This window comes from Gossypium hirsutum, chromosome A11 (genome assembly GCF_007990345.1).
Source record: "Gossypium hirsutum isolate 1008001.06 chromosome A11, Gossypium_hirsutum_v2.1, whole genome shotgun sequence".
NCBI lineage: Eukaryota > Viridiplantae > Streptophyta > Magnoliopsida > Malvales > Malvaceae > Gossypium > Gossypium hirsutum.
In genome coordinates this window covers 57,165,905-57,190,287 of record NC_053434.1, presented here as the reverse complement: position 1 = coordinate 57,190,287, position 24,383 = coordinate 57,165,905, and the positions used below count along the sequence as shown (strand labels likewise).

At 33.4% G+C, this 24,383-nt stretch overlaps 1 protein-coding gene across 1 annotated transcript; it reads left to right on the top strand.

Annotated features, from left to right (window-relative positions):
- The first annotated feature begins 18,571 nt into the window (after positions 1-18,571).
- LOC107905981 (ABC transporter G family member STR2) lies at positions 18,572-22,149 on the top strand. The gene is made up of 3 exons (XM_016832791.2): positions 18,572-19,551; positions 20,258-20,970; positions 21,066-22,149. The coding sequence occupies exons 1-3, from the start codon at positions 19,069-19,071 to the stop codon at positions 22,042-22,044; spliced, it is 2,175 nt and encodes a 724-aa protein (XP_016688280.1). The 5' UTR covers positions 18,572-19,068; the 3' UTR covers positions 22,045-22,149.
- The last annotated feature ends 2,234 nt before the right edge of the window (positions 22,150-24,383 follow it).

Here is a 24,383-nt window from a genome sequence, read left to right as displayed (position 1 = left end):
TTCACATTTTAGTCCCTCAAATTACTATTTTTTCAATTTAGTCCTAATTACTCAAAATCATCAAAAACTCCAATACAAAACATGTTAATTTAAAACATATCTTTCATATTTCATCATCAAACAACAAAAATCACAAGCTCTCAACAATGGCACAACTCAAAATATTCATCAAAATCAAAAATTCAAGCATGGGTTTTGTAGTACTCGAAGCAACGATCTCAAAAACGTAAAAATTATCAAAAATCGAGCTAGACACATACCTTGATTGAGCTTAGAAATGACCGAACCCTAGGTTTCTCTTTTTCTTTTATTTTGCTGCTAGTTTCGATAAAAAATAATGAATATAAAAATAGCTTATTTTATGATATATGTTATATTATATTTGTTTATATTATTAGTTTACTAAATTAACCTTAATGAAATAATATAAAAATCATATAACACATGTCTATTACCGTCCAACCAATAGAATAATGTGATATTTACAACATAAATACTCCAATTTAAAAAGCCACTAACAATTCAACCCTTATGCTTTAAACTATCAAGTTTTCAATTTACGCGATTAAGTTCTTTTATTTAATTGGATACCTAAACGATAAAATTAAACCACGAAAATTTCACAGATATAAATTCACTCAAAATAAACACAGAAAATAATTTTTAAACATTTTTCTGACTCAGATTCATGGTCCCGAAACCAATGTTCTGATTAGAGTCTAAATCGGGTTGTTACAAGGTAATGTCATCAAATTCTTCAATTAATTCAAGAACTAGCCTTCAATAATTGATCAATTTGGGGTCTCTCATCTCCCATTCACCTTTGAGTTGATTGATCACTAATGGAGAATCCCTATATACTTCTAGTACTTTGATATTGTGTTCTATAGATGCACGAATACCCATGATGCATGCTTCGTATTCTGTCATATTGTTCGTGCAACTAGTAAAGGGATAATGATATTCGTTTGGGGATACCAGGACTACCCCGATTCTGTTACCCACAGCGTTTGAGGCTCCGTCAAAGTTTAGCTTCCAATGATGACCTTCTTGAGAGTCTTCTTTAGCGGTTGCAACATATATTTGATCTTCATTTGGGAAATCAAGGTTCAAAGGCTCGTAATCTTCTAGAGTTGTACTGGCCAGAAAATTTGCTATTGCATTCCCTTTTACTACCTTCTGGTTCACATAGACTATATCAAATTCAGAAGGCAGAATTTGCCACTGGACTATTCTTCCATTCAAAGTAGTCGACTCCATCATGTACTTTAGAGGGTCAGTCTTAAGATGAGCTAAGTTGTGTGGTACAACATGTACTGTCTCAGTCTTCGGGTTGTCCAGATCAAGTCTCAACACAACTTCTCAATTGACGAATATCTTATCTCACATTTAGTGGATTTCTTACTGAGACAGTATATTGCTTTTTCTTTTCTTCCTGACTCATCATGTTGACCAAGCAAGCATCCCATGGAATTCTCGAATACTACCAAGTACAGTATCAGCATCACTCATATCATTGATATCTGGAGACCTGTTATAGGGAAGAAGGAATATCCAAAGAACAAAATAATCTAAGAATAATTATCTGTATCGTATGATTATGAATGAAATGGAAAGAATAAAAGAATATTTGCTCAAGATGATATGCAAAGATGCATTTTATTGAAATAAAGATGTTGGAGATAATCCTATTTCGCAGAAGGATTCTTATTGCTCCTAGGCTTAGAGCAATAAGCGTGTTTTGAACATTACTCTGAATTAGCTCTAAAAAATACAGGAATCTCTTCTGTAGTCCAATTATTCAGAACACTTCCAGGTACATAGGGGCAGATACCTGATAAATTTTCTCTCTCAATTCCTTCTTCGAATATGGCGTTGATGTTTAGATTTCCCAACATTTCTTCTGCGGTTTCTTTTCTTGACATCTTTCGTTCAGGGTGAATAGTTCCTCCTGACACGAAAGTTCTGGATATATGAGGAAAGGTCATCAGTTCTCACTTAACGTCTTCTTCACTCAGTCGTACTCTTCTCCTTTCTTATTTCTTCTCCAACTCTTTCTTCTTTTGCTTCACATCTAGCTTGTATCTTAAGCCAAAGCAGTTTCGTTTGTCCATTAGCATTAGTGCCTCAACCCTTCCTTGTAGGTATTTTCCAAGTCCCTTTCCCAATAAGGCTCATTTCCCAACCGTCAGTTGCAGACCCATCCTCAAAGTTTTGGATATTTTGGGCACTAGATTTTGTTTCCTTCAACAATGATGTTGCATTCACAAATTCAAGTGATCAAAAGGAACATTCTATTGCCTCATCATCCATTCCTATGTATGGTGCGTCACTGGTTACGGATGGAATAATATCTTCATCCGCGTTTATTGTCACCAATCGACCTTCTGTCACCAACTTTACCTTTTGGTGTAGTGATAATGGCACTGCCCCAGCTGAGCGAATCCAAGGCCTTCCCAGAAAATAGTTATAAGAGGGCTTGATATCTATCACCAAGAAGTACCTCATATGTGTTCGGACCAATTAAAAGAAGTATCTCAATCCTTCCCATCACCCTCCTTTCTATACCATCAAATGCTCTTACTATGTTTTGGCACATCTTCATATGAGAGCTATCCACAGACAACCTATTCAGTGTAGATAAAGACAATACATTCAGTGTAGATCCATTATCAATTAACACCCCTGGCAATGTATATTCTTTGTAGCGGGTGGTGATGTATAGAGCCTTTATAGATCCTATGCCCCCTGGCGGTATTTCATCGTCATTAAAAAAATAAAATTATCAGTGCTTATATATTAACCAAATGATCTAGCTTGTTTACAGATATATCATCAGCGACATAAGTTTCATTTAACACTTTCATCAACGCGCTACGATGTGTCTCCGAACTTAAGAGTAAAGCTAGTATTGATATGCGAGCTGGTTGTTTGTGTAGTTGTTCTACAACACTTTACTCGCTATGCTTTAAGAATTTCAAGAATTCTTTAGCCTCTTTCTCAGTTACTGGCTCATTAACAGGTAATTCAAGTCTGGCTGTCATTTCTTTCTTTTGTTCAACCGCCAAGGCTTTTCCTTTTACGGGCTCAGCTCTTGCCTTTGATGGATCATAGAGCCTTCCACTGCGCGCATAGAAACCCATATCCTGACCTTCTTCTGAAGTGCTAACCGGGTTCTCTTCTCTCAGAATCGTCACGTTGCAGTCATAATCCCATGGAACCCTTTTACTGTCCTTATAGAGAAAAGCTACAGGTTTTTGAATTCTAACCTTTGGTGCCATTTGTACTCCTACTTCATTGCTTCTTGGTCGTGAAATAATCACTACTGGGTGATTGACCTTGTAGACTTTCTCCATCGATCCTTCTTTTGAAGCATAAACATCTCCTCCTTCCAAGCCCTTGACATATTCATAAAATTCAATTTTTTTATTATCCATCAAATTTTGCATCAGGGCCCTGAACTCAATGCATTCTTGGATCTCATGACCATCTTCATCATGGAACTCACAGTAGCTCATCGCTCCTTTGAATCTCTCCTCTAACTCCTGCACGATTAATCCTCCCTCTACCATCTTTTTCCAAACACATCTCAATGGGATTTTTACTTCCGCCATATCAATTTTGGTTCTCTTACCTCCACTCTCAATTATCGCATTTACCCCTTTATCAGAATGAATGGGTAGCGGATTTCTTGCCACATTAGGTCCTAATGGATCATCGAACTTTACAATTCCCATATTAATGAACCTTTCAATCAACTTTTTAAATACGGTTCAGTTCTCAATTGAGTGTCCTGTTATTCCCGTATGGTACTCGCATTGAGTGTTCGCATCATACCATTTTGGGAACGAAGGTTGCATGGGTTTCAAGTAGAATGGGATACAACATGTGCATCGAAAAAACTCTAATACAGCTCCCTATATTTCATCGGGATAGGTGTAAATTAGAGTCTTTCTGTGTTCGGCCTTGAGTTAGATTTTTGCCTTAAGAAGCCCTGATGGCTAGTAGTTATGGCTCTTGGTTGGCTTACAGTGACCAGTTTAGAATATCTTTTACTATATAAGCTCGTATTATTCACTTCATGTTCCTTCTTTCTTAGGGCTAATCTTTTGGCGTTTTCCCCTACATCTATCTTCCCACTTCTCACTGCGTTTTCAATCATTTCGTCGGACATTACTATATTTGAGAAGCTATTGGTAGCACTTCCCAATATATGGTTAATGAAAGAGGCTTTTAGAGTATTGATGAAAAGCATTGTTATTTCTTTCTCTAGAAGAGATGGTTGGACTTGCGTTGCCACCTCTCTCCATCTCTGGGCATACTGCCTGAAGCATTCGCTTTGCTTCTTTTCCATTATCTGCAGCATAATTCTGTTAGGTGTCATGTCTGTTACATGGCTGTATTACTTCATGAAAGCCTGTTCCAAGTCTTTCCATGAGTTGATTTTGGCACGGCTCAACTGGTTATACCACATGGCAGCTAATCCGATCAGACTATCCTGGAAGCAGTGGATTAATAATTGGTCATTATTGGCGTATCCTATCATTCTTAGATAGAACATCGTGATATGGAATTCAGGACAACTAGTCTCATTATACCTTTCAAACTCTGGAGTTTTGAACTTCAGTGGGAGCACTAAATCTGGGACCAAACCCAAATCCTTAGCATCAACCCCGCAGTGGTAGTTAGCATTCTCCATTGCTCTGAATTTTTCTTCTAACAACCTGCATTGATTTTCAAGATGTTTTGGCAGTTCTACTTTTTTTTCTATTTATGCCATATCGTCTAAATTAAGAACAACGAGATTGGTTAGATTATCCCCCGAATTGGAATCTGAGCCTGTTTGGTAGTTCATCGGCGCCGAGGTACCGGCTTGATACTGTTGAGGTCTGATTGTAACGGGTGCCCTTCGTGGGTACGCATCTGGTTAGGCATGGACATTTATCGGGGTAAAACTTTAGGGATAGGTAGGGCTTTCATTGTCATCCCCTGAGTTGACCACAATGCTCTTCCCTTTTTCAAGTCCTTTAGTTAACAACTGCGTCAATTGGTTTAACATACTTCTTTGGGATTCTTGTATTTAATCCCTCATATCTTATTGTACTTTCGCTAACTGTTCTTGTAGCTGCGTTTGCAACTGATCTTGCATGTCCTTTTGAATCTGTTCTAGCCTTTCTAATCTTTGACCCATTACTTTGGTTTTGGCGCGAGTACTGTAACGATATTCAGTTGGTAGACTCTTGTTGGTTTCCAGGTTAACTTTCATAATTTCAATTAATTAGGGTCTTTTTGTGAAATTTGATGCATATGATGCAATGTAATGCAAATGCATGGAATGAATGCAAAAAGAAGCATTGACTTTGATTCAATTCTATTATAACAAATTTACAAGAAAACAAATTTCTTTACATAAAATGGATTAGATATACAAATTTGCCCTAATACTCAAAGCCTTGACTTTCCTAAGAAGCCAAGCTAACTCTCGACCCCGATCTAATTTTGATTCGTATTTCAAGCTTAGCATGTCAGCCTGAACTGTTAGGGTTTGCAAATGATCGGCTACTTCTCGTACTTGAGCCACAGCTTCACCCATGATAGGATCTCTATCCCTGACCTGACCTTGAGAACGGTGGAGTTGCTCTTTCCAGTATTCATTATTTGTTTCAAGAAGTTCAACTCGAAGTTCACAATTTTGTAATCCGGTTTCGAGCTCTTCTATCTTTCCTTTCAGCTCTTCAATCTTGTTTAGGCTTGCTTTCAACTCAATTGCAGAGTTACGACTACGATATTGGTGCAACAACCTCTCTAATTCAGCTACCAGTGTAATGACCCAAAATTCATAGGCATTAGAAAAGTACATTATCGAGCCTATGTCTTAGTGACATGGGTTCGTCAATAATTATTAGAAATATTTATGAGTCTAGTGATGTATTCAATTAGGTTTTGATTAGGTGAATTTAACTTAATTAAGAGTAATTAGCAAAAAAATGACTAAAGTGAATAAAGGGTAAAAGTCTAATTGTAGATCAAAATAAAATAAAGGGGACTAAATAGACAATTATGCCCATTTTAATAGGTGAGGCGGCATATGTTTAAAAGATCTAAGATTTTTACATGATATTTATTAGATTAATTATATTGTTATTATTATTAAATAAATTAAAATAAAGACAAATGTATGATGATAAAATTGTACATGTGTAATATATGTATTTGTATACTTGTAATATAATTGTATATTTTCTTAAATTTTAAGTAAAAGATATTTTATATAATAAATTATTATTTTAATAAAATATTATATTAATTAGATAAAAAGTATATTATAAATTATATTATATTATATTATATTATATTATATTATATTATTATAAAATAAATTGAATTGTAACAAATGTATGGTAATAAAAATATACATGCGTAAAAAATCATATTTGTACAATTGTAATTTAAATACATAATTTACTTATAATTTAAGTATAAAGATATTTTATAATTATTAATTATTAATTAAATATAATATAATATAAAGTAAATAAGATAAAAGAAAGGAAACAAATAAAGAAAAGAAGAAACATAATAGCCATTTCGGAAACAGAGCAGGGAAAGGAGAAAAATAAAAGAAAGAAAAATAAAAGGAAAACTAGGGTTTTAAGTTTTGAAGCTTTAATAGGTAAGTTAATTGAGCACTTTTCTTTTTATTTTGATGTTTTAGAAGCTTTAGAATAAAGTTTTGTTGAATTTAAATAGAAATTTTGGAAGTTCTTAGATTTTTGAACATGATCATGTTGAACAAATTGTTGAATTAAGGGTTTAATTGAATAAATTTTTAGTTAGAATTGATTAAAGGATTAAATTGTAAAAGAAGCTATAAGTTTTATGATTGAGGGATTAAATTGAAAGAAGTTTTTAATTAGGTTTTGTTATGAACACTTGATAGGAATTTGAATAAGAATAAAGTATGAATTAAGTTAGTAAAGTGAATGAGTTAGTTAGGACCTAATTGAAAATAAGGTATAAATTGAATAGAAATTTAATTAATTGTTATAATGAGTGTTGTAATTAATGGTATAATTATTTTAATTTCTATAGCTAACGTAATACCGGAGACCTCGACAAAGAAAGGAAAAGAGAAGGTTGACGAAGAGTAATTCGAGAATTACGGTTTGTATTTCTATAAACCGAACTTAACATTTAAATTGTTGTTTTTATTATTATATGTGTATGGAAAGATATTTGATATTGAATTTAATGTATGTGAATATGTAATTATTGTGAAATGGATATTGAAATGATTAATTACTGTGAATTAAGAAATGAATTGAATACCCTATTAACTATATCGGACTGAGTCGGATATGGTTGGCATGCCATAGGATTGGAAATGTTCAAAGATACTTCGACCTTGAGTCGATGAGGCACTATAAGTGTCGTACTATTACTTCGACTTCGAGTTGATGAGGTACCTTGTGTGTCATATTGCTACTGTTACATCGATTTAATCCGATGAGGCACTAAGTACCGTACTATTACTGTTTACTTCGGCAAAGCCGATGAGGCACTGAGTGTCGTACTGGTGTGTTGGCTGGATTTGTGTATTCGTCAATTGTCAATGTCCGAGTTATGTTAATAAGGGTAAACTATTGCACTGAATAACTGAATAACTGTATTACTGGACTGAATAACTGATTGTTATTGATCGTTTGATACTAAATAACTGATTGTTATTGAATAACAATAAACAAATAATTGTTATTGAAAAATAATGATTGATACTGAGTTTGAAATAAAATAGAGCTCTGAATTGAAAGGTTAATATTTGAATAGTTATTGAATTTGACTAGTGTTATATATGTATATTATAATTATTTAAGTGTTGGTTTATAGAAATACCACTGAGTGCATACTCAGCGTACGGTTTGTTCTCGTGTGCAGGTTAGGTACAAAAGTGACTAACGACTCAGCATTCAAGTCAATCCCGAGCTCAAATACGTGGTGATGTATTTTCTCTTTTGAAAATGGCATGTACCTAGGTTGTAATTTGTTGTTATTTTGATACATAAATATTAATGATAAATGATGGTAATGGTTGTTCCATACAATTACATATGTCTTAAACATAGTCTATATCATAGCTTTGGGCAATTTTGTTGAATGATAATTTAAATGAATCAATTAGACATCTTATATTAGATTGTTATAAACATAAAAATGTTAGAACTTTATATTATTAGTTTGTTATAATTAGAGATGTATAAATTCATGAATTGATTTTTTTGGATTGGTCCCGATTTGAATTTGCAGGGAAGGTTAGATATTTATAAAGGGGTTATATTGAGTTCGCAAAAAAAATTTGGAGTACTTGAAAAGGTCCCAATTCGATTCTAACGTGTGATTGGGATCCTGAGGGCCCATTATAGGGACTTTATAATTAAATCAAGATATGTATGCCATTTATTTTGAATTAATTGTAAATTGTCTGCTAGGTCCGGTAATGCTTCGTAACCCTATTTCGGTGACGATTTGGGATTAGGTGGTGTTAAAACCCGAGCTCTTAATCCCACCTATTCATCTCGGCTTTCCAATAGGTCTCTTTTTAGAGCATTTTCTCGAACTCGAGCATCTTGGAATTTCTTTTCCCATTGATCGGCTCTACTCTTTTCTTCTTTGATTTCTTGTTGCCATGGTTATGATGTTTTTCCTAGCCCAGAAATCCTCATCGACAAGCGCAACTTCTTATAATCCGTTTTTAGACTGTCTAAGTCTTCCTCAGCCTTGTTCTTTCATTTTCTCAATTTCTTGGCTACTAACTTCTAGACATCAACATCTAATCCTAACTGCATCTTTTCCTCCTCCAATTGTTCTATCTTTTTTCCTAGCTCCAAATTCATTTTTTCAAAATCCTCCTTTATGATCTCTAGCTCAGACGGGATCACTTGCAGACGTTCCTCCATTGGTCGAGTGCCTTCTTGACTTGGTACAAAAATGTTGTCATTGACTCTTTTACCCTACCACCAATCATATTTTGGGGTCGTCAAGGGACCCGCGACAAATCTTTTCATTTTGCGGGTTTAGTTCTAAGCGTTAGATATTTCTCAAACTTTTTTCTTGTAATTATTGCCCTTATACAGAAACTCACACTGAGCCAACCCTTGTGTTGCTGGTATGAACTGCCTCGACCGATACTGCCTCAACACAAGTAGAGAAGCATATCCAATAGCTCCCCATACCCCAAGTAGAGGGACCCAGTCGAAGTCTCCACACCGGTACAAAATCTCATAAGGGATTATCCAAGGAGCCCTCCATTCAACGTCTTCATCTTTGAGATTTTAAAGAATCGCCATCCATTTTTCTTTCGAAATATCATCTCGCCTATGTATAGCCACTAATTCTTTCAATGAAAAGTAGTTCTCGAAGAATACTCGATAAGAAACCTTTTTTACTTTCCAAAAGTGGCTGTGAAACCAAGCTAGCAAGAGTTGTGCAGATCCGATAAATCTTCCTTCACCTGCTCTCCGGCATGCATTCAAAGATCTAAATGTTTCAGCCAAAATTGTCGGGACAGGCGTGACCCTTTTATCAAGTCAGTCAATAGGTCTGAAACTGTATTATCTACATGCCCTAGTGCTTTAGGGAAAACAACTAGCCTGTAAATACTTAAAACGAAGACATCGACCCTTTTCTTCATATCTGGGTGTACAAAGATCAAATCTCGCAAACTTTTCCAAGGGATACATTTACTATCTCCTTTTTGCTTGATCCGAGCCGCGACCCATTGCTCACTCATCCCTATGATACTCATTAGATTTTTTAAGAAAGTCGGGACATTGGCGGCTCTAGAGTAAGCTTTGTCGGCTTGAATATTTGGGCATCGAAGCAAAGTTTTATACTCCTCCACAGTAGGTACCAAATCTACCTTCCCAAAGGTAAAGTAGCTGCAGGCGGGATTCCAAAATTGAGCCAGAGCTCGAAACAAGTGCTTATCCACCTTGACATCGAGTAAATAGGGTAGATCATCATAGTTACAGTAGAATAACTATTTAGCTTCATCTTCCTATTGGTCCCATATTTCTTTCAACTCTTGGAAATTGTTCTGAGTCACACTGATGCAAGTGAAATCCCACAATCTTGACAGGTACCCCTCCATCAGACTATCACCCTTCTCTAGTTGTGTTTTCTCGGACCATATTCAGATAGCCGCATTATCTTCCACTTTATCAAGAAATCCCTTTTCCATGGCAAGCTCTCTATTTAGTAACTGGACGTGAATCAACACCTTTTTTATGATGAAAATGTCATGCAATCACAGTCAAAGCAAAACAAAACAAGTCAGTACATTATATACAAAGCTAAAATTTAAAGCAAGAAAGAAATAATAAATAAAGCACCTATTTGGGTGACCACTAGGGATTCAGTGAGTTTTTACCTAGGGTAAGCTCTTAGGGCTCATTATATGTGGTTCGATTCTAAAGTAAGGGTACCTGAACTAGCAGATTCCTCGATCTTCACCCATTATAGGCTCATATGGACCGAGTTTAGTTCATGGGAATACATTTCCCTATGGCTATACGGAGATGAAAATCTCACAAAGACATAGGTACGGATGTATCCCGAAAGTGATCTACTATCCTATACGAAGGTGAAGACCTCGCAAAGTAATAGTTTCTCACTCCCACTTAAGAAGGGTAAAATAATTGATTATGCGATGCAATATGTAGAGATACATCAAAAGACTCGAACCAATAAAACATATCATTATGTAACAAGATGATAAAGACCATAAAATGACAGATGAAATGCAATGAAACGATCATAAATTTAAATCAAATTATTAATTTTAGACAAAAAGACAAGAAGTAATCAACTCGTGGCTTGACTCTCTTATTTTGTCCTCAGTGGAGTCGCCAAGCTGTCAAAACCTTTTTTGAAATCGACTTTTTATTTTAAAAAAGGGAAATAGAGTCGCCACCAATCACTTTTAATAGGCGTGATCGGGTCACCTCGTAATTTGGTCATTTTACTAAGAGGTTTGATTTATTAAAACAATATTTTTCGGTCTACAAAAATCTAGAAAATGGGTTTGAGAGTCGGTTACACACGAGGAATGATTAACACCCTCGTTAGGCCCAAAATTGGTACCTAATTGATTACTTGATGTCTTTAGTGTCGAAAATTGAAAATTTGAAGAGAATTTAAAATACGATTCCTTTTTGTATTAAGATTTTTTAATAGAAAAGACATTATTCTGAATTAATCTAGAAAAAGGATCATGCCCCGTGAGTTAGGACACAACGCCTTTAATTTTCGAAAATCAAAATAATCGTCGTTTTAATCGTTACTTGAATCTTGTTTTTTATATTTTTGAAATGGATATTCGATTATCTCGATTTTATAAAGAAGCCATATCCCGTAAGTTAGGAACACGACTTTTCTAATTCCAAAAATAACAAACATTGTCATGATTGAATTTTTTTTCCTTTTTTATTGCATCGTGCAAAAAAACGAATGTAACGCTTAAAACAATATGCATTTTATTTATTCAGGCATAATATATACATGGGTAAATGCTATAATAATGATGATGTAAATATGACAATAATAAGAATATTAATTAATGGAATTAATAACAAAATAAATAAAGTAACTTTGAAATAAAAAATAAAAAATTAAATGAAAGGGAAGTATAAGTAATATCAAATTTAAATATTTAAAAAATAAAAGAATAATAAATAAATAAATAGGCAAAAAAATAATATTAAATTTAAGTATTTTAAAAGTAAAAGAATAAATAAATAAATAAATAAATAAAATAAGTAATATTAGATTTAAGTATATGAGAAATATACTAAAATATAAAATAAAAATAATGATAACAATATACACAGATAAAAGAAATATAAACAATAAATTTTTTAAATACATGAGAAAGAATAAAGAAATAATAAATAAATAAATAAATAAATAAAAAAGAAAACAGTTTAATAAAGATTAAAAATAAAAGAGTAAATTGAAATTTAAATGAAATTAAGGGCATAAATTTAAAAAAATAGACTAATAAGGACTAAAATAAAATACGCGAAAAGAAACAGGAATTAAATGGGAAATTAACCAAAAAATTTTGGAAACGCGTCATTCCCTAGGGTCAGCGTTGAGTCAAAGTGACTAATTTGTTAGTAAATTAAAATTATAGGAAAAATAAAATAATTAAAAGAGAATAGGACTAAATTGAAACAAGCCATAAAAGCGGAAGGACCAAAGGCACAAATAGACCCCCATATAGAAAACAAGCTGATCCTAAGGCGGGTCAGATTTTGGGTTTAGCCCCAAAAAGACGTCGTTTTGGGATGTTTCAGGCAATCATAAAATGGTGTCGTTTTGATGCCTTCTTTAAACCAAATTTTTTCCCAAAAAAACTTATTACAGACCATTTTTTTTTAAAAAAAATTCTGAAAAGCTTTCCTTTTTTCTCTAAACTCACCTCTACTTCTGCCATGGCACTATCGTTCATCCGCCACGGCCACCAATCATCGACGACGGCGACTGCCGTCTCCGGTGGCCGAAAAATAAAAAAAAGGTTACTTTTTTTAAAAAAAATCCCCTTTTAAACCCTTTCAACCCTTTTTCTTAAAAAAAAGAATCGATTTTTAAAAAGAATGTCGAAACCCTAAAAAATTTCAAAAAAACCTTTCGATTTCTAGTCCTCTGATGAGGCTTGCCGCGAACCACTGAAGGTTCGATAGCCTTCTAGGCCAAAGGAGTCTTTAGCAACGGCGACGAGGTAAGAACTTTTTTATTTTTTGTTTTATGTTTTTACAAAAAAAAATTCAAAGAAAAAAGTTACCTTTGAAATTTTAGTGCTCTTTTTTTTTATTATTGCTTTTTTTATTTTTTTCTGATTTTTCGTCTCCAAAAAAAATTGCATATTGAATTCGGCCTTTTGTAGCTAATTTACATATTTTCTTTTTATTATATGTACTGTTTTATACTTGCTATTGCGTGTTTTGCTTGGTCTTCTCTTTTGTAGGTGCCTCTAGAGTCAATGAGGTGGCAGATAAGTCGGTGGTGGCAGAGGCTAGGAGCAACGCGAGCTAGGGTAGGGGGAGCAGCGGCGGTAGGCTAGGCTTTCTTTCTCTTTTTTTTTTTTTGAAAAGATGTTTTACGCTACTAGGGTTTTTTGATTTGGGTTATATTAGGCCATTATAAATTTGGGTCTACTGTTTGGAAATAGACTTTGGACCATATTTGTTTATCTATTTTTATTTTTATTTTGATTTGGTTTCTGTTTGGTTGAGCCCGGACGAAATTGGGCTTTCTCAGTATTGTTATTTTTATTGTCATTGAAACAATATTTAAAATAGCAGTGATATGAACTTATGTAATTTATTTTGGAGTTATTGATAATAGATTTATTATTAATAGGTGTATATTTGCTCTAAGTTCACAATTTAAGAATAACTCAAATAAACACATTTTATCACTTTTTTTAAGGGCAAAGTTGATAATCATACTTTTTTAAGATGGATTTTGTATAATTCACTTCTTTAAGGTGAAGCTCATACATCTTTAAAGTGCTCTTTAAGGCGAAGTTCAAAGGTGAATTTTATATTATTTTGGCCTCAAAGTTACTTTACAACATAAAATGTATAATGACAAACAATTTTCATAAATTGAATATACATTCACATCAATACAGATTTAATTGTCAAATTTAGAAGTTCTTAATTTGTCTCACAGTCTATGTTTGAGACACCATCTTGCCATCAATATGAACTAATTTATAGGCTCCAAATCAGGACTTCAATAACTTTATTTGGTCTTTCCCAATTTGGAGTCATCTTTCCTCTTTGGCCTGTTGGAATGTTGCTTTCCATACTTTTCTTTACCATGTCAGCTGTTTGTTTCGCACTCTAGAGTTGTAATAATGAACCACATTTTTTTTTGCTTCGAGGCAAATTTCATCCTAATTCTTGATCTCTTCTAACATGTCCAAATTTTCCCTCAAAGATGCATAATTCTAACTAGCATCATAATGAGTAACCTGATATGTTTGAAGGCCAATTTCTATCAAAACCACTGCTTCCATACCAAAGATAAGATTGAACGGGGTGATTGCCTATAAATGTGTTATGAATTATAGTAAACATATCACACCAAAACTATAAGAAATTAAATCGACGGTGTCCGCAAGTATATGGGACAAATTGTAATATAGTATATGTATACAACAGAACATAGGGAGTATTCTGAGGATTGTTCACAATGGAGGATGGAATAAATCTAAGGAAAATCTCTTTACAATAATAAGTCTAAATAGTATTAATTAAATCCTATGTTACGAGAATTCATGAAATAGATAAATAACAATATTAAATAAATAAAATAAATAAACAAGAACATAAACAAACAATTAAACGATAAAACCAATCAAGAAGATTAACTCGTTTTAGGGGTTGTAACTAGCTTTGGATTAGGGTTTTATGGTGGATTAGCTATCAATTAACCAATTATTACCTCCCGATCTCTAACTGTTAATCAATTGGTTGATACTCATTTATCTCTTAACCTCACTTTCTCAATTAGGATAAACTACAATTCATTCGGTATAACTTATCTCCCAACCTCATTTAACCTATGATTACTTCCTATTGTTGCCAAGCCTAGGGTTTAAGAACGTGTAGTTTAAACCAACTAATCTTATCAAGAAACCCTAAATTCTCCGTTAATTTCGTCCTCATCCACTCATTAATCTTTCCTAAGGGATTTACCACCCATGTTATTCATAATCTTAATCTCAATTAAAATAAACAAGTAAAGAACACAAATAAATCAGAAGAGAAAAAAGATTAGAATAATCCTGGATTTGAGGTTGAATGAAGAACGGAGTAGTAAATCTCTCGATTGGAATAACGAATATCATTGCTTGCGAAGAAGAAATAAATTGAATACTTTAATTAAATAAAAGAACTCTTGGATTGAAACTAATTCTAAGAGGAATGAACAAAGTTATTTATGAAAACCGAAAGAAAACTAAATCTAATCCTACTCCTAAACTACTAGGATTTTTGGATGCGTATAAGACGACTTAGTTACGTCAAACCCCTAAGGTTTTATTTATAGGAGTGCTGACAGCCCAAATTAGCTCTTTGGCACGTCTTAGGTTTTTGTATAAAGTCGACTGCGCGGACAAAAATAGCCTTAGTAAACTTGGGCATCACGTCGACCTATGTCGCGTCGTAGGCCTTGCATGGCACAACACAACAAGCAATTTGTGCCTCCCTTGGTTCATTTCATGCTTTGACGGCTCGAGAAGTGTAACAGCACGATTATTAGTGGGATTGGAAAATGATAGTTTTAGAACCCTATTTCTGATGAGTGGGTCCATAAATATTATTATTTAACGAGTTTATTTTGAATAATATTGAATTTTGGTTTTGAAGTTTTTATTGAATTGATAATTAATTAAGGTATAAGGGTGTTGACCCTAAGACCAATAGTGTTGGAAAATGAGGTATTGAAACTTTGTTTCTGAAACTAAACCGTAAATATTGTTATAGTTGTCACGCCTCTAATTTTTGGACACTGGATTTTCGAACACAATCGTACTTAGTCATTTAGAAAGAAAGGGTAAAAATGTTCCTAAATGAGAGATTGTTTTCCCATTTTTCTAAGTTCATCGTTTCATTCCTTATTCAAGGAAATTAAACTGGTATTAATTCTCAAACCAACAATAGTTATTTTATTTATTAATTTAATTTTGAGTGTAAGTGGATAAGCGTCTTGATGATTTATTAAAATTTAAGGGTGGGTGTAAAAAGTTCCCAAATATTTTTTAAAGAAAAAAAATTAAATATTTATTTTTTTATTTAAGTATTTAAACTATTAAAATATATAAAAAACTCTCAATTTTTTAAAAAATAATAATTAAGCCCCTTTTTTTAAAAAAATTAGAAAAAAATAAAATAAATAAAAGCTATAAATATTATTAGATTTTAATAAATAAATTTCAAAAATTAAAAAATTAGAAAAAATTATCGTAAAAAATTATAAAATATATAGAAATATAAAAAATTATAAAATTTTTATAAATTCTTAAGAAAAGTATACAAAATGTAAAGAAATATAAATTACGTAAAAGAAATTTATAAAAATTATTGTACCAAAAGAAACATTTTATAATTTTTCTATAAATTTTATTGATTTTTATTTTTTTATCATTTTTCATCACATGTCATGCTGTGTTGCAACATGATGCCTTTAATTGAAAAAAAACTAGGGGTCATTAATTTTTTTATGATTTTTATAAAATTTTACAATTTTTTATTTTTTACGATTTTTATAAAAAAATTATATTTTTTATATTTTTTATTAAAATTTAATAATTTTTAATTTTTAATTTTTAATTTTTTTAAAGTTTTAATAAGAGCAGGGGTTTAATTGCTTTTATGAAAAATTTTGAGTGTTTTTTGATGCATTTTGAAAGTTCAAGTACCCAATTGAGTGGAAAAAAAAAGAGAAAGGGCTTAATTGCTTTTTTTGAAGAATTTTGAGGGTCCTTTTGATACATTTTAAAAGTTCAAGTGCTCAATTGAGTGAAAAAAAAGAGACTTAATTTTTTATTTTTTATTTTTAAGTTTGACGAATTTTTACACTATTAAATTATTTATTAATTTAAAATTAGTTACAAATTTTTATTGTCCTACTATCATTTATTTAAATTATAAAACATGTTATATACTTGTGCTAGGGGAAATAGAATTAAATCTTTGGGTCCTAAAGGGGCCAGAGGGTCGGTTGGTAATGGAAGGATGGTTAGTCCAACCAAATGTCCTTACTAACTAAATAGTTTAGTTGAAATGAGAATAGTGGAGTCACACTTAATTTATGGAACGTAGACAAATTTACAAAACTAAGTAATTGTAGAACGGTTTTAAAATTTGGAAACAACATTGTAAATAATTTTATTACTAAATAGACTTTAGAGATGTGAATTATTTTTTTTTTTATTGCATGGCATGGTTACATGATTCTTAAACTACTACCATGTATGAACTAGTTACATATGAATGGATAGTTACATGCTAATTGTGTTGGAATGAGATAAAATAATTTAATAATAGTAGGAGCAATGATGATTGTGACGGGGGTTAGGAAATTGCATGTTGTGGGATTGGGGGAGCCGGCCGAGTGAGATGAGTGGGTTGAAGTTTGGTGTCGGTAGTCGACAGCCGGTCGAGAGAAGGATTTTGGGGAAAAAAATGAGAAGAAGGAACTTTACACTTTCTTCCCTTCCTTTTCCTCCATTAGCGTGACATGCTAAAAAAAATGTTTTGGATGCATATTAGGCTGCATGAAATTGTTAACCTTAGGAGAGCCTAAAGAGGAGCCATTTCTTCCATCTTGCTAGGGTAACATCTTTAAAACCTTCCCTTAACCGAAAGTTTTATGGTAGGAAGGAGTGTTGTTTAAATGGATTCTTCTCTTACATGCATGTTTAGTTTCGGTATGAAAACAAAAATTAATAGTGTTTTACCTTGTGAAAATGATGTTATAATCGCTAAAGGAGAGGGTGAAGCACTCGATGATAAGGGCAAACATCAAGCTTGAAGAGGTCGTAAACCAGCTTTGGAAGTTTTTATTGTACTTGGACAAATTAAATGGACGTAAGTCACTTGAAAAACCACTTGAGTGGTGTCATTTGGAATGCTGTTCGTACATCCTTTATACTTGTAAATTTCCAGCTTGCTTGTGTGTTTTTTATGCTGTCCATATACCAGTTTGATGCTACTGCTTATTGTCCAAAATCATGTGTTTTGTGCTGAGCAAATATAAACTTTTGTTGTCGTCCTATGTACTAAATTGATTCTTTCCATGTCCGAATAGGGATCGTAACTGTTGCCGTAAGGTCCTTAAACCTTTAGACTTTCGGTTTTATCTTTAAATTTACTAACAAACATGATAAAAATTTTGCACGAAGGTAGTAAACCGAGCCTTAACTCCACTGATTATTCATATTCTTAATTTCGGCTGCTGCTTAATTTTTTGTACAAGTTAAATGCATGTCATTCGATTGGATTAAAATCATGTTTTTATTTTAAGTTAGTTGTTGTATAATTCCATGTCATTCGGTTGAATTTAGATTTACAAATTTCAGCGTCTAAAAAACGCCTTAACAGCAATAAGGCTAGAGAAACAAAACATGGGGTGTTTCTCTTATTGACAAAAAGGGAAAGAAACAGAAAATAAAATGAAAAAATTTTCACAATCAGGAATGTCAATTTACAAATTGCATCTACTAACCTCCGATGGTGCTTTTCCACCTCCAAGAGTAAGAATGGTCTCTCGGAACTTGTGGCCTGTCTCTTTAACCGCCTGTGGAAAACAATTAAACATAGCAGATCATGTTTTTTATTTTTAGAAAAAAATATACTCATCATAACAGGATCATAAGTTTTGTTTTAGAAAGCTCTGAGTTTGATGCAGAGCTTTTGAAGGGAAACACAAAGAAGAAGCACTGTATGCTACTCAATCAGGAATCAGCATAGTAGCTGAGGATATTGACAAAAAGGTTTTAATTGCCCGTGATGAACACTAAGTCCTAGAACAAAGTTGATATTGACATATTTAGTTTTTTGAAGTTAAGTAATTGGCAAATGCTTTAATTCTTAATAGAAACAAAGGTTCTTAACTTTCTAACAGCTCAGAACCAGCAAAAGTAATGTAAGGTTGATTTGCTGAATGTTGCATGAAAGTGTAGACATGCATCCAAACAAATGGGGTTAAAAGGAAGGAAAATCCAAAGGTACAATGAAGAACTGATAAAGCCAAATTGAGAGGATGAAGAATACAGAAAGTCCTTTTCTTATCGATTAAAACGACTAGAATCGGACTCTTCAATGAATACAGCCTCATATAAGCTTTGGAACTACCTCCTTAATCTGCTCCACCAGCTGTAAACCCCGAGTTTCTCTTGATCTTCCCTCCTTTTAATTCCCCCAATCACCTTATCAACTACAGTTAGGAGTTCATTAAGGAAAAAAAATCACATTGTTTCCCTACTGGTGTTAAAGAATGGGTCATAGATATGGTTATCCTCCTGCTACAGTGATTGATATAGGAGAGGGGCCACTGAATTTCACCGGAGGGCTTCAATACGTTGACCTTACATACACTGTGACAAAGCAGAAGAAGGTAGAAGGGAAATGGTTGAAACAAGAGGTGGACTTGTTGAATAGGATTACTGGGTCTGCACCAAAAGGGTGCATCACTGCAGTCATGGGCCCTAGTGGTGCAGGCAAATCCACTTTCTTGGATGGTTTGGCAGGGCGTATTGCTAGTGGAAGCCTTAAGGGTAGGGTGTACTTGGATGGGAAGCCAATGAGTCCAAGTTTAATTAAAAGGACTTCGGCTTATATAATGCAAGATGATAGGTTATTTCCGATGCTTACGGTCTATGAGACCCTGATGTTTGCTGCTGATTTTCGACTCGGACCCATCTCAAGAGTCGAGAAGAGGCAACGCGTCGAGAAATTGATTGATCAACTTGGACTGACAGTAAGTACTTTTTTCCAGTTTCAACCATGATTCTATGTTGATCTTATCAGCAAGGGCGAAGCTAGAACAATTGTTTAGGGATTTCAAATGAAATTTTAATTTTTTATAGTTTATACCTTTATAATTTTTAAAAAAAATAAATTGAATTTTTATAATTTTAGAGGGGCCAAAGTGTAATTTTATTTTTATTAATTTAAAATTTTAAAAAATTAAAAGACCTAAATGACAATTTTTTATTTTAGGGGGGCCGGCCATGCCAGCCCCTTAGAATCGCCTCTGCTTATCAATAGCCTGAAAATTTAATTTTAGAAGGATTAATGTACAATTTGCCCCTAAATTGCACTAACAGCCCATTAACGACTTAAAAAAAATAAAAAAGGACATACCATGTTGAGGTGTCCAAGGTCTGGGTTGAGGCCCAAAAAAAATCAAATCCAGCCCCTTTTTCAGCCTAGCCTCCCGCCCAAAATGATTGTTTCATTGCGAAAAAATTAATAAAATATTAAAAATATTTTTTTGATATTTTATATATTTTTACAATTAATTTTTTTTAAAATATATTTTTATTATTTAAAAATTCTTTCGAAAGCTTGGGGATAAATAGTGCATTAACGCATTCTAGATTAATAAATTACAGTTCTCATGAATTTACCAGAAAACTATGTTTCTCAAGAAGTGCAAGCTCTAACTACCTGGTTTCTCGCAGTCCTCATGGAACACCTATATAGGTGATGCTGGGACTAGAGGAGTCTCGGGCGGAGAGCGTCGCAGAGTTTCAATCGGTGTTGACATAATTCATGGACCATCCTTGCTCTTCCTAGATGAGCCAACTTCGGGTCTAGACTCTACTAGTGCTTACAGTGTAATCGAGAAGGTGCGGGACATTGCACGATCTGGTAGCACCGTAATCCTCACGATTCATCAACCCTCATCTAGAATCCAGCTTCTCCTTGATCATATGATTGTCCTTGCTCGCGGCCAGCTCATGTATCAAGGGTCACCGCAAAATGTCACTCTACATCTTAGTCGAATGGGGAGAAAGGTCCCCAAGGGTGAAAGTGCAATAGAGTTCCTTATTGATGTGATACAAGAATATGATCAATCTGAATTCGGAGTCGAGGTAGTTGCTGAATTTGCAAGAAGCGGACGAAAACCACCACAACTGACAGAAGAGGAAATGTCTGTTTCAACAGCTGCCCCAACACCACCCCCAGCAAATCGTGGTCACGATTGGAAAAACAACAGGCGCCTTGCATTGAAAGCAAGTGAAGATTCCGATAATGGTTTTGATCATAGTGTGAGGAGCCCATACAATAATACATCAAGATCATGGAGTGCTAGCCACATAGGAGTTGTGCACCAACTCAGGTTCACCCCCACAAGGCAACGTACTGATCAAAAAGCTCCAAACCCAATGAGGTAAAGTAGTTATATTTTTAAGCAATTTGGACCTTCAGAAGAAAACTTATTATATTTAGAGACAACAAGCTGAAATTCTTCCATGAATTACGCAGTTCATCGCCTGGCTATTATACATACTCAAGTGACATCCTGCCAGGGACGCCGACACCTCACAGCAGCGACTATACCGTGAACGAAAATGATTACCTGACTCCAGATGTTGCTCCGAAGACAGTTCAACACTTGGGGCCCAAATTTGCAAATTCCATCTTCCCAGAGATTTGGATTCTCATTCGCCGTAACTTCAAGAACATTAGGCGTACACCTGAGCTTTTTCTCTCGAGACTTGTAGTCCTAACTGTCATGGGCGTTATGATGGCTACGATGTTCATGAACCCGAAAATCAGCATGCAAGGCATCACCAATCGCCTTAGCTTTGTTATCTTCACTGTCTGTCTCTTCTTCTTCTCTTCCAACGATGCAGTACCGGCTTTCATCCAAGAGCGCTTCATTTTTGTTCGCGAAACTTCCCATAATGCCTATAGAGCCTCTACTTACACCATAGCGGGCCTCATCACATACCTTCCTTTCCTTGCACTACAAGCTGGTGTCTATGCTTGTATTGTTTGGAAAGCCTTGGAGCTTAGGGGACCATTCTACTATTTCTTTATTGTTCTCTATGCCTCCCTTCTTTCAACCAACTCATTTGTGATGTTTGTGAGCTCAGTGGTGCCTAACTATATCTTAGGGTACGCAGCAGTCATCGCTTTTACCGCACTCTTTTTCTTGTTTTGTGGCTACTTCATGAATAGCCATGACATTCCGGTGTACTGGAAATGGATGAACAAGGTTTCCACCATGACATATCCATATGAAGGGCTCTTGATGAACCAGTATCAGACTAATCAAACTTTTGGTTACGATCCAAACATGAAACCTGTAACCGGATTTGGCATCTTAAGTTCACTTGAAATTAGTACCGTAGAATTCAAGAAGTGGGAAAATGTTATTATAATGATAGGTTGGGCTGCTTTTTATAGGTTGTGTTTCTATATAGTGCTTCGTTTCGGATCAAAGAACAAGAGGACATAGACAAATCAAGGAAAAGGATGATGCTGAAAGTGCTTAATATTTTGCTTCATCTAAGTGATCTGTTCTTTTTTTTTTTTTTGAGTAAACTAATATGTAATTGTTTTCTTCTCAAGATATTTGGATAATACTTATAGAATGCGTGAGCTAGCATCAATGCAGGTACATTCACCAAGGGAGAAAACAAAATTTATGTTTTTTTTCTATAATCAACGTTAAGAAAAAGAAACAGTCAACAAGAAATCGCTAGTTTAATTTTGCAAGCTCGGTTGGAATCACTGACTACAGGCTTCAATATAACAAGAAATCATGGAAACAAACAATGGAAGAGACCTTGCAAATTATTTATCATACCCCAATCAAACTGCAAAAAGAGAAACATGTACGAAAGTGCAAATTGTTTTGGCAGTATGTATGTATCAGCAAGGGACAATGTTTAGTGCTTGGAATATACCTCCTAATCTTTGTAACCATCGAAGAGGCCCAACCAAAAATAGGCTAACCAACTTAAACACTTTGTCACAGTGTTGTCTAATATATTTGATCCATTCGACAAAACAAAGAGTCCATCTTTCAGCTATGTATACATAGATTAAGCTTGTCTTAGACATGTGTTAAAGATACAAATTCCTCTAACTAATAGGCATCTTATTATTAAGAGCAGTGCCAGTTCTATAATGCTTAAAAAATTACTTCTGGCTAAAAAAAAATACTTTTAGAAGAAAATTTGTGTTAAACAAACTGTTTTTAGCTGAAATTTTTGGCTTTTCAAAGATGTTTTTGAAAAGTACTTAAAAGTAAAAGCTAAACCTCTCCTAAAAGCACTTTTAGTGCTTAATTAAATTTTTACCCCTAAGATAGTACTTTCTCTTTTTTTTTTCTTGGTGCTTAATTACAAATGTGATAAAATCATTAATTAAAAATAAAAAAATATTTTTTTAAAATACTAATTAAAAATATTTAATAGTTATATTTAAATATTTAAAATATAGTTTATATATTCTAATTAAATTTTATAAATAATTAATATTTATTGCTTAAAAATATTTAAAATTTATATTTAATATATTAAAATATTAACAACAAGTTATAATAATTTTTTTATATTATTACTAAAATATAATAATATTAACTAATTTAAATATTATTTAAATGCATATTTGTTACTTGATAATAACATGTCTAAAATGGACATTTTATTTCTCAAAAGAACTTTTTGACAACAATGCTAAACACTCAAATTTTAAACCAAACTTTTCAAAAATACTTTTCAAAAGCACTGTCAAACTAGCCCTAAGAGTTTATGAGCTTATGAATTTAGTTGTGATTAGACAGGATAATTTATAAAAAAAAGGAAAAGGGCCAAGATGAGCCTATTATCCTCTAGAACCAACAAGCATAAAAGCCAAAATCAAAAGGATGAAGACAGCATATGTCATTTTCTTTTTGTTGATTAAATGTTTGCTTCATTCTTCAACATGTTAACATAGAAAAACTTTGGGATTACCTCCTTAGATGCACTTGCCTTCAAATATATAACTAATCTACTGGATATTCCTCTTTGCTTTCTCTAGATATCCCTAGGTTAACGAACCTAGGTTGGGCTTACGAATATGGGTATGATATAGACAGGATGGTTTATCAGAAAAAGAAAAGGGCCAAAAATAGCCAGTTGTCCTCTAGAACCAACAAGTATAAAAGCCAAAACCAAAAGGATGAAGACAACAAAATGTCATTTTCTTTTTGTTGATTAAATATTTGCTTCATTCTTCAACAACATGTCAGCATATAGGGGCGAATTTAGAACAATTTTTTAGCGGCGATTGAAATTTTATTTTTTTATAAGTCTATATCTTTATAAATTTTAAAAGATTAAATCAATTTTTTATAATTTTAAGGGGGCAAAGTGTAATTTTACATTTACTACTTTAAATTTTTAAAACAATTTAGAGAACTTAAATGATAATTTTTCATTTTAGGGGGCCGGGGCCATGACCCCTCCCTAGAATCACCTCTGTCAGCATATAAAAACTTTGGGATTACTTCCTCAGACGCACTTGCCTTCAAACATATAAGTATATAACCAATCTACTGGATATTCCTTTTTACTTCCTCTGGCTATCCCTAAGTACTGAACCCCAAAAGAAAACATGGAAAAAATCATTAAATACATTTTCTTCGTCATCTTCACCTGCTTTTTCTTCTTCTTTTCTTTCATCGAAAAACAACTTTTTTCGTTTGCGAAACTTCTCATTCTGCTTACAGACCTCAATTTACCATACATTTAGTTTCATCATTCACAATGGTTTTCCTGCACTAGAAGTTGTTATTATGAATTGTTA